This window comes from Vitis riparia, chromosome 1 (genome assembly GCF_004353265.1).
Source record: "Vitis riparia cultivar Riparia Gloire de Montpellier isolate 1030 chromosome 1, EGFV_Vit.rip_1.0, whole genome shotgun sequence".
NCBI classification, from domain to species: domain Eukaryota; kingdom Viridiplantae; phylum Streptophyta; class Magnoliopsida; order Vitales; family Vitaceae; genus Vitis; species Vitis riparia.
Genome location: NC_048431.1, coordinates 20,886,442 through 20,904,988, shown reverse-complemented (window position 1 = coordinate 20,904,988; position 18,547 = coordinate 20,886,442). Strand labels below are relative to the sequence as shown.

The 18,547-nt window shown below is 33.6% G+C and overlaps 1 protein-coding gene across 1 annotated transcript; it reads right to left on the bottom strand.

The window, feature by feature from the left end:
* Window positions 1-11,843: 11,843 nt before the first annotated feature.
* On the bottom strand, window positions 11,844-16,314 carry LOC117919033 (protein indeterminate-domain 5, chloroplastic-like). Its single transcript, XM_034836074.1, has 4 exons — window positions 15,902-16,314; window positions 15,530-15,753; window positions 14,858-15,254; window positions 11,844-13,246 (listed from the first exon to the last, which is right to left on the bottom strand). Exons 2-4 carry the CDS (start codon window positions 15,681-15,683, stop codon window positions 12,034-12,036), a joined length of 1,764 nt encoding a protein of 587 aa, XP_034691965.1. The 5' UTR covers window positions 15,684-15,753; window positions 15,902-16,314; the 3' UTR covers window positions 11,844-12,033.
* Window positions 16,315-18,547: the final 2,233 nt, after the last annotated feature.

The window sequence follows — 18,547 nt, the reverse complement described above, 5'->3', positions numbered from 1 at the left end:
TCATGATTTCCTCATAGCCAATGTCATGATTCAATGTATGTATTATCCAATGTGTAACTATACGCACTAGTGTACTTAACATAAAAAACTTATCTGAATGACCAAGATGAGTCATTTCTTTAATTAGGAAGTAGTGCACTATTCACTTAGATCGATTACCTAAGTCCATAAACTGATTGTGAACAATTCATCATTTTACAAGGAATTCATGACTTGGACCTTATGTGAAACTCTTAATCAACCTAAGTGTTGTATAGTACAAATGATACAGGCTTGAATATTAAATAAATCTTAATGAAATTATTGGATAGAATAGTTAAAACTTAAGTATAGCTTTATTACATCATGTCTTGGGCTCTATCCCAATAAGTCAAACTCTTGTAGGAATTAGATCTTGAATATTTAAAAGTATGGCTAAGGAAAAGTCCATTTCATACTGCCCTTAAAACAAGGCAAATTTGGGTTAAAAAAGAAGACCTAATTGTACTTCAAATTTTAAGCCTAGTGAATTCAAAGTCAACTCCTTTAGATTCTCTTAGGATTTCTCCTTCTAAGAAATCCTTGGGAACTTTCTTTTCTAGCTAGCATACTTTGCTCCATAGTGTAGGGTCTAGACTTGGTGTTTCATTAGTTTTCTTTAGTGCTATATTATTTAATTTAGAAGTCCTTGAGTCCTTTATTTTTTTTATTTAAGACTTCTTTGCTAGCTAGTCTTTGCTGAGTTTGGATCTAGGATTTAGGGAAAGCTTATCTATTCTTGAGTTTAGGACTTTACATTTAGGGGGAGTGATTTACCATATAAAGTGTCTTATCCTTTTAATGTCCTTTTGTTTCAAAACCTTAGAAAATCTTTAAAGGATTGGTATCCTGGATTAAAATTGCATTTCTTCTAGATTTTAAACCCTTGAGATTAGGGAGAGGATTATTTTTTGGAATTCTAAGATCTAGATTCATGTCCCTAGAAACTAATATACTTTTATTTATCATTTTAAAAAATCAAAATATTATGGAATTTAGGAAAGATGAACATGATTTTATTATGTTTCTTTATATTTAGAAACATCTTAATTGATTTATAGAATGATTTTGAAAAATAAAGATTTTTATAAGTACTTCCTGATGTTAGTATTTTTGAAAATTCTAAAAAGTTGTGAATCTATTTCTTCATGTTTTTGAAAGGAAATCAAATAAATTATTTTTTTCTTATTAATATATAGGTCTCTCAAGTGTCCAACATGTTTGAATTGTCTCATTTACTTAAATGAAAAGTAATATAAAATTTGTGAAGTGATAAATGCTACCTCAGACAAATTCTAAATTCAATACATTTAATCCAAGCATAAAAGTCATCTCTTAATTGCAAAAGTGAAAAAAAATCCCCAAACTGGAATATGCAATTATAAATGAACGGTATGCAAAGTTAAGGTAACTTTCTAGGTGTTACCTAACAAAGGGGTTGTTGTGAATTGGATGAGGTCTAATTTTGCAAATTTTTAACCAAATGAATGCAAAATACTATTGCTAGAGATGGTAACCACTTAAAATAATATTGAAATAAATTAAGAAAAAGATGAGATTTGCAAATTCATGATTTATAGTGGTTCAACCCCAAACCTAACCTATGTTCAATCTCCTCAAGCTCCAAGTAGGTTGAGAGTTTCATTAGCTTCCAAAGCTTCAACTAAGCTTTAATTCTTTCACTTGGATTCTTGATTCCAAGGGACTCATCACCCTTGAAGTCACTCACAAAGTAGTACTTGAATAAGATTTGTCTCATAAAATTCCTAGCATGAGTTTAAGCTCACAATGATACAAAAATGAAACTAGGATTAAAGGTGGTGCACTCAAGGATTGCAATTTTTGGTTCAAATGCACTTAGCAAGATGTTGAAAGCCTTTAGATTGATAAATAGATCACACGTCTCTTGACAATAATGACTCAAAAAAAAAGTCTTAAGAATGAGAAAAATACTAAACTAGCCATTAGGCACAGTTTGCCTTGACTAGTTGACTTTGTGATCAATCAATATTCTAGCCATTAGAGGTATGAGCATAGTAGGTAGTCATTGGGTAGTGACATGATCAACTAGTTGAATTGGGCAATCAATCAGTTTCTTTGATTGGTCAAGCTTCCTGCTCAACTAGTGGCCACTACCAAATAATGCAAAAACTAGAATTAGGCCATCTCAATCAGTTGGCCTGAGTGGTTAACTAGTCCCCCTATAACTTCCATAGTTTTTCTTAAAAATTAAAAATAAAATGCAAGTTTAGGCATAAAATAAGGGAATAAAATATATTTAAAATCATTCTAGATGAGTTAAGTGCTTTAGAATGTAAATCAATGTGATAGACTCCTAGTGACACCATTCAACATTACAAAATATGATCCTAAGGGTCTTTACTACATTAAAGTCTTTAACATGATCCTCATTTGTCTCTTACCTTGATTAACTTTTTTAGAAACTAAAAATTTAAATCCATTAAACTCATTAACACTAACCTCGCTTTGTTATCATTAGAATTTCAATTAGGGAAAACCTTGGACTAATAAGGTAATATTTTATTCTATTCTAAAATTGCCCTATTAAAGAAAAAATTATGATTGAAAAATTAAATCTAGGTTTAAGGGGAATTCTTAAGACACTTGATGTGTGTAGATATTTATGTGAAAGAAATGAAGTCATGTTAGTTAGAAATCTGGTTGAATGACATTCAAATTAACTGTGTTCTACTTTTGGACCTTAAATTAATTAGTTGAAATAATAAAATGAGATGGAATGAGGATATTAAGTTGTTAATGATTTCATTTTTTGGAATTAAATTTTAATTCCTTTACTACGTCATAATTGGAGAAATGACTTGTCTTGATCATTAAGATGATCCATGATGATTGCATTAATGTGTATGGTTACATATTAAACAAGATCTATAGTGAGATATAACATTAGCTATTGGGTAATTATGACTTCATTAAGCTGGTATGTTCCACCGGCTCCCAATCTTAAGAGAATATTGAGCTAATGTTGGGGTCTTCAATGACTTTGGCTTATAGGTGAAACCTTAAGTTTGATATCTCATGGGTTTGGGATAGTATGTCTCTGGGTGATCCTAAAGATTATAATACAAGAGTTTAAATTTTCAATTCAATTAATCCTTTGAGAGTGTAAAATATAAAAAGCAATCAAACACACACGAGATAAGGGATTTTTACATGGAAAATCTCCACACAATGTGCAGAGATAAAAAACTATGAAGCTAGAGACTGTAGAGTTATAATTCACTAAATATGAAGATACATAGATTTACTTAGCAATTGCCACCTTCTAAGACTTACACTCTAGAACCTATACCTAATCTCACATCCATGACAGAGTACCATCATGCTCTTTAGTGGACTCCTCAACGCCTTGAGGGGATGCAAATCTCTCTTAGGAACCCAAACATAAGAATCATGAATTTTTTTAGAATTTTGGGTTAAGCGCAAAGAATAATAACTTAAAGCATAAACGTATCCAATTTTTGAAGAACACTTCCAATATGCATATATAAGAGAAAACCTAGTGGACTTGGAATCAATTTAGAAATTATATTTTTGCCAAAATAATAATTTAGAAACTTAAGAATTTTAGAAATATTTGGAAAGATTCCTTTTAAAATTTAAATTATTTTCCAAATCTATTTTCCAAATTCCTTTAAAAGATTTGGAAAGATTCTCTTTTAAAATTCTAAATTAATTTTATTATTTGAAATGATTTTTTTTCTTTTTTAAAATTCCTAAACCAAAATGGATGGAACGAAATTGCTAACTTAATCTAACTAACCTAATGCACTAACACTAACTAACAATGTGTTGCTTGAGTAGTATAGAATTGGAGTATTGATCTTTAAGTGCTGTAACTAGTGAACTAGTTTAGCTTAGTTGTCTTTTTTTTAGAGATTTGGCCTTTTGTCTTCAATAGTCCTCTTTTTCTTTGGTGTGACAATATTGATGAAAGTACCCTTACTTCTAACTCGATATTTCATGTAACAACAAAACATATTGAGCTTAGTGGTCATTTCCTTCATTGAAAAGTTATCTTCATGGACCTTGATGTTTGTTATGTTCTTACAAAACATTAAACTACTGACATATTTACCAAAGCCTTGTATATCTCATGATCTACATTATTTTAGGACAATCTCACTTTGGCTTCATCACCAACGTCATATTACAGGGTTGTGTTGAAGAAATTGATTGTTAACTAATTTGATGTAGTGACTTAGAGTGCATTTGGTAGTAATTCTAAGTGTTTCTAACCTTTGTAACACTTGAAAATTTTCATTCTTCAAGTATTAAAAACACTTCCTATAATCATTGTCAAACGCACTTTAAGAGTGTATTTGGTGATGATTTGGGAAGTATTTTTAGTATTTTTAATGCATGAAAAATAAATATTTTTAAGTGTTAGCAAAACTAAAAACACTTTTTAAAATTATTGTCAAACACACTTTTAGTTTATTAGACTATTAAAAATTAATTTATTTGTTATATATATATATATAGATGAATAGATGAAAAGTTTAGTTGAACCTTTCATCATTCTCTCATTTCATGACTTCTTCGCATGTGGATGTAGATTTAGATCAAACCATATAAACGGTTTTGTGCTTTATGTGTTTTCTATCTTGACTTTCTTATTTTCTTTTACCTATAAATTATTTTTCTGTGTCATGATTCATTACAACTTTTTTTTTTTTTTTTTTTTGATATCTCAATTACTACTCTATGATCACATTTATCTAGATCTCAATGTAGGCCTACTAGTGCCTAACACAAATTCCACTAGTCTATGTGATCCAAAAATCACACAACTGTTAAGCTACCTATTTTTTCAAAAGCTTAATATGCATGTAAAGTAGTAGTAAAGTAGTACTACTTGTGGACTTAATAAATTGGGAAAATAACATACAACATTCATATTCATTACCTCTTATTAAACAAGACTCTAATTCCATGTTAAATAAATGATTATTCTAAAACCTCAAGCTGTGAGGTAGCTAGTATGAAGCTTATCTAATCTCTCCCATGTTAATATTGTCATGTAGGTTGAGGCCCATATGACTTTAAAATACATTTGTATAGTTCAAAGGAATCTACAACACATAAAATATAAGAAACTTTTCTCCTTAACCAAGGTGAGATGTTACAATCAACCCTATATAGACACGACATTCTCCTCAAGTCTCATGAATTAGGGGTCGAATTAATGGTTGGATAGATATTAATCTTTATATGATCAGATAAGTAGATTCTCACATTAGGATCAAGGATTAGCTTTAATATCATATTAAATTACCTATTTTTCTAGAAACTAAAACTATTATATAACGGGTCAATGATATATATTATTCCTAATAACAACTACCACCTAATAAAAGGACAATTTGAAAAATTTGCAGATTTCCTCTTTCAAAAGGACTAGAGCTTGCCCCACCAAATAAATGTATTCTCTCAAAATCAAGGTGCAGATTCGGTGAGTCAAACAAAGGCCTTTGCTAGTGAGGATGCTGGAAATCTTACGATGCTTGCCACCTTATTGTAGACCACCTCGACCTTGCTCGCTCTTCTTGACGTCAGACATGGCTTCATGGATTCCTTGCCTTCCCACTGATCACAAACCACCCTGAGTCGATTTCCATATTATTTAGAAACGTCTTTTATTATTATAAAGGCAAAAATCTCTAATTTACCAAAAACTAAAATATAAGCGGGATCATAGTTTAATCTTTTCCAATGTCAAAGAATTCTTTTAGGTGCGTGGTATATGTCATGACTGCCAACTGCCAGCTCTTTTTATGAATAAAAGCTACAGCAGATTGATGAAGCAGAGAGCCATGATTAGGCAATTATGAGTCAAAAAGGTGTCCAGTGCCAATACTTTATATGCATACATACGTAGGATTGAAGAACTAATATTAATAATTCCATACAAAAGCCAAAGCCAAATCCAACAAGACAATACAAGAAACAGAGTCTTCAATGTCACTCAAAATTTAACCACCTTGTTTACATTACTTTATATATACTTCTTCAGCACTGTGTCTGCCCCGAGATCTACTTACTTTGATTCACATAACCCTTTCCAGAGAATGTTTTGTCTTCTTCTCCTTGTCCAGAATCATTCCGGAATTATAAAAAGCTCAAGCGCAATGCATGCATATATATATTTGAATATTAATCCATTAAAAAAATAAAAAAATGTGGAAATTATAAAAGAAGAGAAAGAAAAACTTGAAAACAAAGGAACAACATTTTTATATCTTGGGCACGTGATCCATGCTCAGAAGACTGGTCCCACTACAGTAAAAACAACGTTTATTAATTTTTAAAATTAATAATAAATTTTTATTCAGTTGTGCGATAATGCATTCTTTTAATTGTAATATTAGTTAATTTTATGCTTAAAAAAATATTATAAAACTAATATATTGAATGTAAAAATGATCATGGGCTGGGGTTCGATGAAAACTGAAATGCCCTCTATTTTGTCGTCAAAAGTAGGATAAGTTATAATAAATGTGTAGATAGGATAAATAATAATAGTTATCTAGATATTAATTATTTTATCACTTGTACATTTTTATATAATATTAAGAAATTCATAAAATTAGAGGGTAGAGAATTTCTGTATTTACATAACAAATGATATAAAAATGAATATTTTAGGCTAAGAGGTGTTTAATAAAACTAAATTTTTATTACTTAATAATTTAAGTTAATTTTAAGTTATCGAATTAAAACTTATTATTTAATTCTTACTTTAAACATTAAAATTATTTGATAAAAAAACTTAAAATTTATTCTAAATCATCAAATTGAAGTATTTATATTTATAAATTATAATTAGGACAAAAAATATTTAGTTACATTGAAAGTTGTGGAGGGGCAAAAAAAAAATCGTGAAGGTAACTAGAACAATTGTTAATAAAAAGACAAATAAAGATGTGAACTTAAAAAATAAGTTAATTGTTTTTACTTATTACTTAAAGTTGTTTTTTACTTTAAATATCATGTCATTAAGTTATTTGATCAAACATACTTAATTTACTCAATTACTTAAATTAAGTTATTAAGTCACTTTAAGTGATTAGGTTGGTTGACCAAACAACCACTAACTTAACACCATTGTTTCCGCATTATTATGAACCAAGTTTCTTCTTCATGAACTTGGGATTTTCTTACAATCTTACCTAGTTATTTATTTTGATAACATTGAAGCTACTTATAATTGGGTCAATCTAGTATTTTAATCTTGTATGAAGTGCATTGCTTATTGACTTTCATTTTTTTCATGGAAAGGTTCAAAAAGGTGAACTTTGAGTCTCATATATGTCTTTCTGAGATCAACTTGGGGATTCCCTCGTCAAACTCTATCTCATCAATATCTTCAAAATCTTTGATTAAGATTGGTGTCTCTATGGAGCACCATCTTGAGGGACATGATAGGGTATGAGTATTCACTTCTCATATTTTCAGGAATCTCTGTAAATATTCACTTTAGTTTCTTGATTTTACTTCCCTAATTTTAAGAGATGTTTTCCTTTGTAAAGTGTACATTTTACATATAAATATGTGTGTAAAGCCATAAAAAAAGAATCAAACCATTCATTCTCCAAGCCCTTCAAGCTTACACTTTCTCCCTCAATGTTAGTTCGGTTCCAATCATCATATAATGCACATATTGAAATTTTCCATTTAAAGAAAATAATATATATATATATATATATATATATAGATATGATATTTAAAATTATAAAATAAAATAATTAACATTATAAAAATAAATAAAAATAAAGTGCTTGATAATTTTTTTATAATTTTTAAAATAAAAAATTAAAGTGACAATATGAAAAAATAAAAGAAAATAAAAGGATAATAGAATATAAGAAGAATTTTTTTTTTTTAAAAAAAAGGATGATGTTGGTTAATATTTTGAAAAAAAAATCCAAAAACATAAAAAAGAAATATTAGTGATAAATCTCCCATATTTTACATGAATCATCCAATTTACATTGAGTAATAATTTTTTTTCTCAATTTTCACTGATTTTTTGCCAAATATTGGTTGAACCAAGTTTTCTTCCATGTTTTTGTATCTAGGTCCCCAAAATTTGATATTTTACCCTATTTTTCAATGATTTTCACTAAAATTTTCTTCCTTGCCCTCACCCCATTACAAGGGTACCTTTTATTATCATTTTCTCTTCTATTTTAGATGATAGACACCTATATCAATACACTCTTCAAGAGTATCGTGAGACCCTCTATTTATCTCATCAAGAAAATATCATGGATTATTGCCTCAATACACCATTCTAATGGGATGGTCATAGGAGAATGTTTCCTTAATAATGTGGACAGATCATCTTACATATGGTATACACTTCCTTTAACAATGCCTAATTATAGTGAGGTTTAAGCCTGCCAAGCTGGAAGTAAAGTTCAAAAAGCTTAACATTAGCATGCTACACCTTAATAATGAGCTCACCTTTTTAATCAAGCACCTTAGTTTAGTTATTAGAGTTGAAGGTTTTCCCATGTGTGATAAAATTGTACTTCAACAATTTTTTGATGAAGGGATGGGGAGGAGAATGCAGCATCATATGTTAAATGTATGTTACTTTTTAAGAGCAATCTTGGAAAAATGGATTTAGGTGTGATCTAAAATTAAGGGCTATTATATTGAATTTTAAAGGTTCTCCTTGACTCAAAAGTTTTTTAATATGAGCTGTCCACACAAGTTTAGTTTCATTCTCTACAAGTTTGCATCATCTTTGACGTCGTACCCCACTCCTTTAGATTTTTGGTTGCATAATCATCTAATAAGTTCTCAAGGATTTAAAAACATGACAAATCTAGGAACTTGTCTCCCTAGCTATGAGATATCATAGCCACTCATCATGCAGATATGAAGTCCTCATTATGTCTGATGGGGTTGTGGGCCTAAATAGGCAAACACTCCTTATAAGGGTAAACAAAGTCCTACCTTAGGGTCAAAGATCAATTCTTATATGATTTGTAATGGCTTGCTTCATCTTGTGTAAATATTATTTACTTTGGGCCCATTGTGATACCTAACATTAGTGACGAAAAGAAGTTCTTAACGCTATATAAGCAGTAGAATTTTCGTTATTGTATAGATGTATTTTAAAGTCATGAACAATAAATTATCATTAAAAAAATATTTTTCCACAAAACTAAAATCATCACCAAAGACACATCTTTGTTCATAAAACTTTTATCATAAAAAAACTAGATTTGTTACTAAAGATACTTCATAAAAACTTTTGTTACAAAAAAATATAGTGATGATACTTCACATTTTGTATAATAAAATATGATTATTCAATGATGATCATATTTTAGTGATGTGTTTTTGTCTACAAACCTTATGAAGCAATTTTTTCATTAGAACACATTAATAGTGATTAATTATTGTTTACCTATAACGAATACTTTTGTGGCAAAAAGTGACATTTGTTGTAGTAATTGGTTAGGGATTAGTCCATATTGATTAGAAACAAAAGTTAACACTATATATGTAGTGAACTTGTCTTAATTATATAGATATATTTTAAAGTCATGAAGTGGACTTCTCAAAGTGGATATATATATATATATATATATATATATATATATGAGCTAATCAGTAACCCATAAATAGGAATCTGAGTGTTTTGATTGATCGTAATGGGGATGTCAGCCTTACATGAAGTGAAGGGAAGGTTGATTATGAAATCTCATATTGGCTTAGATCCTAGTGTTTTGATTGACTTCGATGAGTATGTCATCCTGGAAGGAATGGAAAGGTGGGTGATTCGGAGATCTCACACAAGATAAGAGAGAAGTTCTCAATACTATGTATTAGTAGCTTCTCTTAAAGACTCGTAAAATCCAAAACATAAAATATCCATACAAAAAGAAATGAGTAATTACAACTCCACTCAAAAACTTACAATAAAGTTCTATTTTTCTTTCTCAAATTTTCATAACAAATTCTAAGTTTTTAGCTAAGTACTCCATCAATCAATAAAACTTTTTTTTTTTTTTTTTTGGCCATTCCCTTAGTCCAACCGTGAACCCTTCACTTATCTTTTTGTTTGGTTTTTCTTTGTTAGTTAATTAGTTGATAATTTCCTTTACATTTTTCAAATTTTAATTTTATTTTGCTGGTTTCTATCTGAAGAGGTTAAAAAGACAACAGACATAATATTTAAAGTTATATGAGGATGAAGCTAATCCTCCTATTCGAGGAGGAGATTCAATTGGTTTACGCAATTCCTCTCCTACTCGGTCAAAAGGAATCTTATTCTAAGTGAAAGACTCCAAATATTCAGGAATGTTTTAATTGCGTTAGAACTCATAACTCCCCAACAAAGTCTTGTTAATTAGGCCTACCTTACCAATTAGGCAACTAATTCTCATGCAATGAAGATGTATAATAGTCCAGTAAAATTATTTTGACTAGAATGATCATGACGCTTGCCATTCTTTTCAATTTTAGTATCACTAAGAACTTTTAAATACAGGTTAAAAAATGGCTCAATGACCCACACCTGGCTAGCCCGAGGCCAAAGCTACAAGGCCCTGGGCTTAGGCCTAATTCTTCAGTTCAAGTGGTCCAGGGCCTCCTTCTCGAGATCGAGATAGATCCTGCCTAGTGGTCATGAATAGCCGGGTCCTACCATGCGCGGGACCAGCACTTCATTCTCAAAATGGAGCCCTCTTGAGGTTCGACTCAAATTTTGATACGAATATCTATTCATGCGTTCATGGTCAAGGACAAATGATTTAGAAAAGAGAATAAGGAAGACAATGATTGGAATAAACTGTTGCGGGTTTCACAGTATTCACCATAGCCTTTTACTTGAATGTAAGTCTTGCATAAAACATGGAAGAAAAGGCTAGACATACCAAGTATTGATTGCTCCCAGAGATTATCATATAAATGGCGTCAGGGTCAAAATTTTCTAACTCAAAATTATGAGGAGAATGTATGCGAGTCTCCTCAAATTCCATGCTTTCTATTGAATTTTGTGCCAAAAAGTTAAGAGCAGTGGGACCTAATATGCTCCCAAAACCCATGATGCTCCATGTTTGTACTTGAAATTTATTCCATTAAATTATTGGGCTAAAAGAGAGAGTTGATGGCTACTGGGATAAAAAAGAAAAAAACTAGTGCTTGTAAAGGGGAACAGTGAGCTGAGACATGTGCACCTCCCATAAAAGTGAGAGATAAAAATGAAGTATATCTAAAGGGAGTCAAAGAAGCCGCAAGTTATAAGGAAGAAAAAGTGTGGAAAGTCTATACGGAATGTCAACAAAGGACCCTGAAATTCAGAAATCTTTTTTTTTTTTTTTTTTTTTTTTTTTGAGAATTAGGATTAGGTATTAGGTATTGGGTATTAGGTGGCCAAACAAATTCCTTAGGAAATTACAAAGAAATATATTTCTAATTCATTCTCTCTCTCTCTCTCTCTCTCACACACACACCGTGTGGACAAAATAAGAATAGAGTTTTAGTCAGCACGTGAACATTCTTAGTGGTCTTCAGTGTCCTTGTTTCAACATTCTGCTTTAACATCACTTACCTCATATTTTTATGAGTTTATGGATATCCCAAGACAAACCCAGAAAATGACTCTCAAGTATCCATTTGAAGGCAACGGATAATTGCATTTATTCTGAATAATTTGGAGGTTTGTGTATCATTAGTTCAAATTTTTCTCTAATAGACATACACTTAGATGTGTGTGTGTGTCTTAGAGAGAGAGTTTTGTTTTCATGACCGCATGCAGCTGACCAAGCAAGAGAATAACTAAAACTGGATATAAAGAGGAAGAAAGCCTTAGTTCAAAAAGTTTACCAGTGAAACCCTAACGGAAGTAAAAGAACTAAATCATAGTTTCTTCCTACATATTCACCACACATGCACATCTAAACCTGCATTTTCCTTTTCTTTCTTTCGTTCTTTCTTGCTCCTTAGGTTTTATCTTCACTGCAGTTTTGCACCTCCAAATGGCCGACTTCCCTGCGCTGCTGCCGCAGTCTTTATTTCAGAGTCCAAAGAGCTCATTTCGACAACGTGTCGCTGTTCTCTCTGCGAGAACCCACCACCCACGTTTCTTACCACCCCTCCCACACCCAGAAAATCGAGTGTTAATCTATCAGATCCCCCCATGCTGACACCAAGACTTTGATGCAACTTAGCATCATCAACCTTGGAGAAGTTGGTGTTCTTGTGCTGCTGTTCCAATGTGATCCCTCTCCCATTAAAGCCACCGAAGTTATTTTCTTGTGCATGGCCCGATCCTCCAAAGATAGAAGAGTTTCCGTTTGCAAGTGAATTCATTAATCCTTGGAGATGATTTTCGTTTTCCATCTGTGACCTTAGGCTGCTGAAGTTGGAAGAGAGGAGTTGCCTATCAGACTTAGCGCCGGTTGATGAAGAGCCGCCCAAGCCTCTTAGCAATGAGGAGCTATTACTGCTTGTAGTTGGACCCATTTGAGCAGCCTTTTGGAGCAATGCAGTTGCAGACATATGTGGGGCAAGGCTTTCCTGTTGCATCGAAGTGCTATAGAGAGAAGATAGACCCGAGCCGACGTGATCACTCATGCTACTGGAGAACAGCGTTGTTCCTTGGCCACTGGCGTTCCCATTGTTAAACTGATCCGGACTTAAGAACCCTGACGGCGGAAGCGTGGTTGAATTGTTGGCATTGTTGCTATTACTAATACTGCTACTGGTACTATTATTCGGAAAGAAACCAAGGTTAAAGAGATTGGCAGCAGCAGAAGGAGAGTTGTTGGCATTGCCTTGATGATCCGGGAATTGCATCAGCCCGTGAAATGGTTTATTCCCCAATAAACCATGATGAGATTGGTGTTCTTGATAGCCTTGGTTTGAATCTGGCATAAAGAATGCCGACGAAGGCATTGGCTGCTGGGGCTTTCCAAATGAAGGGTTAGATGGAGGAAGGAGGTGTTCATATTTTGCTGCTCCGGCACTGTCCAGGCGTAAAATGTTACTGGATGGATGGTTCTGATCATGGAGTGAAGCAATCTGGGAACCCACTTGAGATAGGCCCAAGGTCATTTGGCTGGTTCCATATAAATGGCCACCCATGTTGGTCAAGCTGGGAGGATTCCTCGCACTCTCCTGAGCCAGTGCATCGCAGAATGCCCGGTGAGTGATGAAACTATCGCGCCTGCAACAATAATTACAATGAGTAGGAAGCCATTAGATCATTGTTCTTTTTCCTTTTCCTGGTGGATGGTAGAAGGGTTTGTACATTAACTGGTAAAAATGGGAACAAGGAAAGGATAGAGGGCCTTGTTTCTGTAAGGAGGCCTATGTGAAGACAATATTTGAACAGAAATTCTTGTCTGTGGTGTGTCACTTCTAATTATAAATAAACCCTCTAAAGTGTTCCAGCACAAGATTCAAGTGAAATCATTCAATATTCTTTCTCCAATTGTACAAAATGAAACCATTCAATTAATTAAACTTAAAATGGTTTCTGAAACAAAGAGGAATTAAGTTCCATTTTCGTTTCTTGGCCAAACTAGACCTTCAGCGTTCCAAGTTAAATGAGCAGTTATTTTCATTATATATATAGAGAGAATAATTGTTAGATTAATTGTAGTTTCCCTAAGTGGGAAATGTGGGAAGGAATTTTATATCCAGAAAATGAAAAAATGAGCATCAAATAAAGAAACAAATAAAAAAACCATTTATACAGGAATTTATAGTAATAATTTCTACGGGAAAAAAACAAAAAAAAGAATATAAAAAATGACTACTATACATCATTTCAACTGCAGAAGAATAAAGATGGGAAGCGAAAGGGAGAGAATTTAAAAAACTTAGGACTGAAGGAGTAACTTCTCTTTCCCAAGAAGAAGAAAAGAAATTAAGGATGCTGAGGCATCCAATTTTGCTAAAGCCTGGAAATACTTAATCAATCAAGCTTGAACTGCCATATCCAGGACTGACTCTTCAATAAATGAACAAGGGAATTATTTTTCAGGTTTGATGAAAAACCAGCAACTGAGAAGCCTGTTTCTGGGACTTATCCTCATTCATGCAATACCCATGGACTGTGATTTAAAACCCAAGAAATTTTTTTTCCAGACCCATGAAAATTAACTTCAGATGACCGCATCTCAAAGCCTCTAATGGACCAATACTTGACCCAAAAGACTGTTTTTCACTTCCAGTGACTGTAAAGGTTGGGAATTGGTGCTGAGAGAGAGAAGTTGTTGGCCACATAGGCCCACAGGGTTCCATGGGAAGGAGAACCTGCAAGAGCACAGTTCTGAGTACATGTAGCCAACCCATAAGAAAACAAACCCAGTAATTATGTCCAACTCATATGAGAACAAATCCAGTAACACCATCCCCTTCCTTACATTTGTAATAACGGCACGTGAATAGGAAAAGATGAAGGGCGATGTTTTCGAGGAAGAAAAAAAAAGAACCTTTTTTTCTCTCTCTCTCTTCCCCCCTCAAAATTTTCCTTTTGACACTCTACACTATGGCAGTTTCACTGCAGACACTACTCACGTGGAAGCAGTCTCTTTGCCTTTGTCTTCCACACACAGACAGAGAGAGAGATAGAGAGAGATAGGGGAGGAGGATTTTGAGAACCTATGCCTTGAAGGAGGACCCATATAAAAGATAATGGAGGAAAAGTGCTCACTCTTTCTGTTCATATCCTTGTCATCTTGGAATATGATTGTATGAATGGGTGAGTGCCTAATATAGTTATATAATCTTGATTATGCATATGACTACTGTGAAAATTAAGTGTGTTTACCTTGAGAAGAGAGTGCCACAATCGCATCGATATTCCCTAGTACCACAGGTCTTGGAATGGGCTTTCCAATCGGATTGCACGGCGTATCGCTTGGAGCACTTATCGCACTTCCATTTCTTCTCGCCGTGTTTTCTAGAATAGTGCTTTTTGATGCCAGTGAGGTCGCCAAGAGCTCGAGAAGGGTCATGGTGGACGCATGTGGGCTCGGGGCATAGGTACACCTTCCTCCTCACTTCTTTTGTAGTCTTCTGCCTTAGCTTCCAAGGCAGGTTGTGTCCTCTTCTGTGTAGCTGTAGGTTTTGCTCCCTTTGAAACCCTTTGTTGCATACCTCACAAATGAACCTGTTTGTTGCCATTAGGGTCTTGGGAGATAGTGCAATCACCTCCGCATCTGGATCTGTTTAGTTCGGGAAAAGCCAAACAACAAAGCAAATAGAAAAATCACAAAAATTATAAAGAGATCTTGGAAGAGAAAGAGACCATAAAGAAAAAGAAAGATATCACTCTAGGAAGTTTTACAAATTAGGGTTTCCTTATGAGGTTTTTTCTAGAAAAATGGATAAAGGAAAAAAGAAAAATTAGGAAGAAAAAGATGTCAAGGTTTGTTACAGTCAATTAATTCATTTACTACATATCTGAGGTAGATCTTCTATGAAATTATTAGATACTTGCTTGGTGTTCCTGGAAGATTTCTCTTTCGCTTTTGGGGTGCTGCTGCAGTTGGAGCTGTGGAGGAAGTGGGTGTGGAGGATTGTTGTTGTATCATTTGGGTTTGTTCTTCTTCCCTCGTTCCGAAAAAAGGCGCCGATGAGGAAGGGGCGGCCATCGTCAACAATCTCTTTATGCAGCTGCAGTTGTTTGCTCTATCTTTGTGATCTTCTTCAACAGAAGCAAATCTAAAATTGGAAAAGGGAAAGAAATATATAGCTTAAAATCAGCCAAAATAATCAATTACAACCCACATGAAAACATGCAAAGACTTAGAAATTTAAAAATAAAACATAAAAAAAAAAATAGGGAGCTCTTGGCTGCCATTAATCTAACCTCCACTCTAGTACCCTGAAAACCTTCAGATACAAGCCATAAAGAAACAAGAGGAAAGTATCCAGAGGGACAGCTACAATCCGGAGATGTAGAGAGAAGAAAACAATCAATCCATAGGCCTATTTTGCTTCTCCTCTATTGTAGTACTTGCTGTTGTTTTTTAATGAAAAAGAAGAGAATCGATCCGGCATGCTCTTATTGTTCCTCAATGATTAATTCTCATGTACATACGCCCTAACCCCCAATATATATCCACCCATATGCATACCCATCTCTCTTTCTTTTTCTCTCTCTGTTCCCCAATATTCTTCCTGATTTTCCTCACCCCTTTTCGATTGTAAATAAATTTAGCTGCTCAGTATTTTCCTTTGTAAATAAATCTAGTTAGAGAGAGAAGGAGAGAAGAGAATTAATTGAGGGGTGTTGGTGTTTCTGTTCATGCAGCTCTTACGCACCCTTAAGTGTCGTTATGCGGCGATTGTTTGGGGCCACCGACCTGTAGGCCTTACCCTCTCCCCATCTCTCCTTCTCTTATTTCGTATCTTCTCTACCATGTGAAGACAAGCCTCTCCTTCGTCACTCCCTTTCCCCCAAATCTCCATGCTCCCCCTATACTTCTATTTATTTATGCTCGCAGCCCTGCACTTCCACCACAAAATTCCATATTGCCCCATCATTTTTCAGCTATAGTTCTTACATATGCAGCTCATGTGTGTCACAGACTCACAGTTTCACCTCTTTTCACTGATGTAAATCTTAGCTTTTTGTCCCCTTCGCTTTCTTTTGATGGAAAGATAGCATGACCGTCAAAAGGATACTGTTTTCTCTAACCCAAATTCAAATTTGCTCCACTAGTAGAATTTTTTAGCTTTTACATGCAATATCAGTATACCCTTGCTCCACCCATTTTTCACCACACTGTATAATGAAATCACTCTTTTTTCTATTCCTTATAAACTCCACATCCCTTCAGAATATCTTGCAGATTGCTACCCTACCTTAATTAGCATAGTCCATAAGATTGTAAATCACAAATCGTGTTCATAGAACCATCCTGGCCATTACCAATTTGAGTGCTAGCCACTCCCATCAGTGGAGGGTTGTTTAGACCATTTTGGGCGCCTTTTTTTTCCCCCCAAAGGGATTGGTACAAGGCATGAATAAAATCAAGGCAATTCAGGCTAACCAAACACTTATCACACACTATATTGTAGTTAGGTATACATGTTCCTTCCCACAGTGCTTCCATAAAAAGGTATGTCTTTTGATGACAAAATTAGATTAAGCCTACCATTGCTCAACGATGCCATGTCATCAAGGTGTGATTGATTCGGATGAATAGAAATGGGAATAAAAATAGAGATGAAGGTGAATCACAGTGACATACGAAAAGGAGTGAATATTGATTTCATCGATAATGAAATTTTATTCCTATTCTCGGTTTAATTAATTAATTCAAACATAGTAATGAATGAAAAATGAAATAGATTTTACATTCTCATTTCCTATTCCAATGTTCGGAAGATACTCTAAGAAAAATAAAGTACGAATTCAATGTACAAAGACTAGGGACGAAATGAAGTTATTGCCAAATATAGGGTCCCAGCTGAAAGAATTGCTTCTTTTCACATTGGATTCCAAAAACTAATTATACTAGTCCAAACTGAATTTCTTTTTTCTTTTTTTCTTTTTTTTTTATTTGGGTGTAAAATTTTAAAATCATATTAATTATATTCTCCAGGTATATGGCTTATAACATTAGACTACCTTTTGACAAAATGGTCGAAGGTTACACATTCTTGACAGAGACTTTTAGCTTACATATGCTAGTTCAAAACACAATGTCAAGTATAGGTAAATCATGTAAGAATATGTGCACCCACTAGGCACTGAAACCCAAACTGCATTGGGTCCATAGGAGGGTCACCAACAGGTGCAGTACATCGATCACAAATGTCCCATGACAACAGAGAAAAGTGATCATTATGGGGAGGATGGATATATATGTCTGAAATTTAGTTAAGACCATTGCACAGGAAAAGCCTTGATGAGCTATCTCGTTACCTGACATTCATACTTCTTTCTTCAATTCTATAATACTATGCCATTCGCTTAGAAATCGACCATGTTGATTGACCTCTGGATGGACTAACAGTACTAGAGTCAATTACCTCAACTACAGCATATATATATATATATACTCTGCATATGAAGATTAATTAGGCAGTGGCATATTCCATCTACAGCTATATTTTGCTAGTGAAAACATGTAATATTGATTGTTTTTAAGAGGTTTGTGTGAAGCCCTCAAGATCTTATCTGAAATTCTAGTATTGGGAAAAGAGGAAACCACTCTACTCCCCATTAGAGGACCAATTTTATAAGCTAAAAATTGCATAAGCCAAAGGGATAAATGAACCCAAGGGAAACTGTAAATGGAACAATTTTTTCCAACAATTGGAACAAGTCCATAACCAGAAATTGCTACAAAGTTTTTATTTCCCAACCTAGAATTTGGTTGGTCATCTTAAATTTTAATGGAAAAAGAAAGTGGCGGTTCTTGGAATAATTTTCTTTTTAGACATTTTGAAAATCGGGTAAATGTCATTTAACTTTCAGGTCAAATACAACACAAAGTGTAAGAAA

Bases quoted from the DNA above. Each gene is read 5' to 3' on its own strand.
- LOC117919033 (XM_034836074.1), bottom strand. From the start codon at position 15,683: ATGGCCGCCCCTTCCTCATCGGCGCCTTTTTTCGGAACGAGGGAAGAA. The intron at 15,255-15,529 runs GCAAGTATCTAA...CGAACTAAACAG, and splicing joins AAATCTTCCAGGAACACCAA to ATCCAGATGCGGAGGTGATT. The intron at 13,247-14,857 runs GTAAACACACTT...TTATTGTTGCAG, and splicing joins TGTGGCACTCTCTTCTCAAG to GCGCGATAGTTTCATCACTC.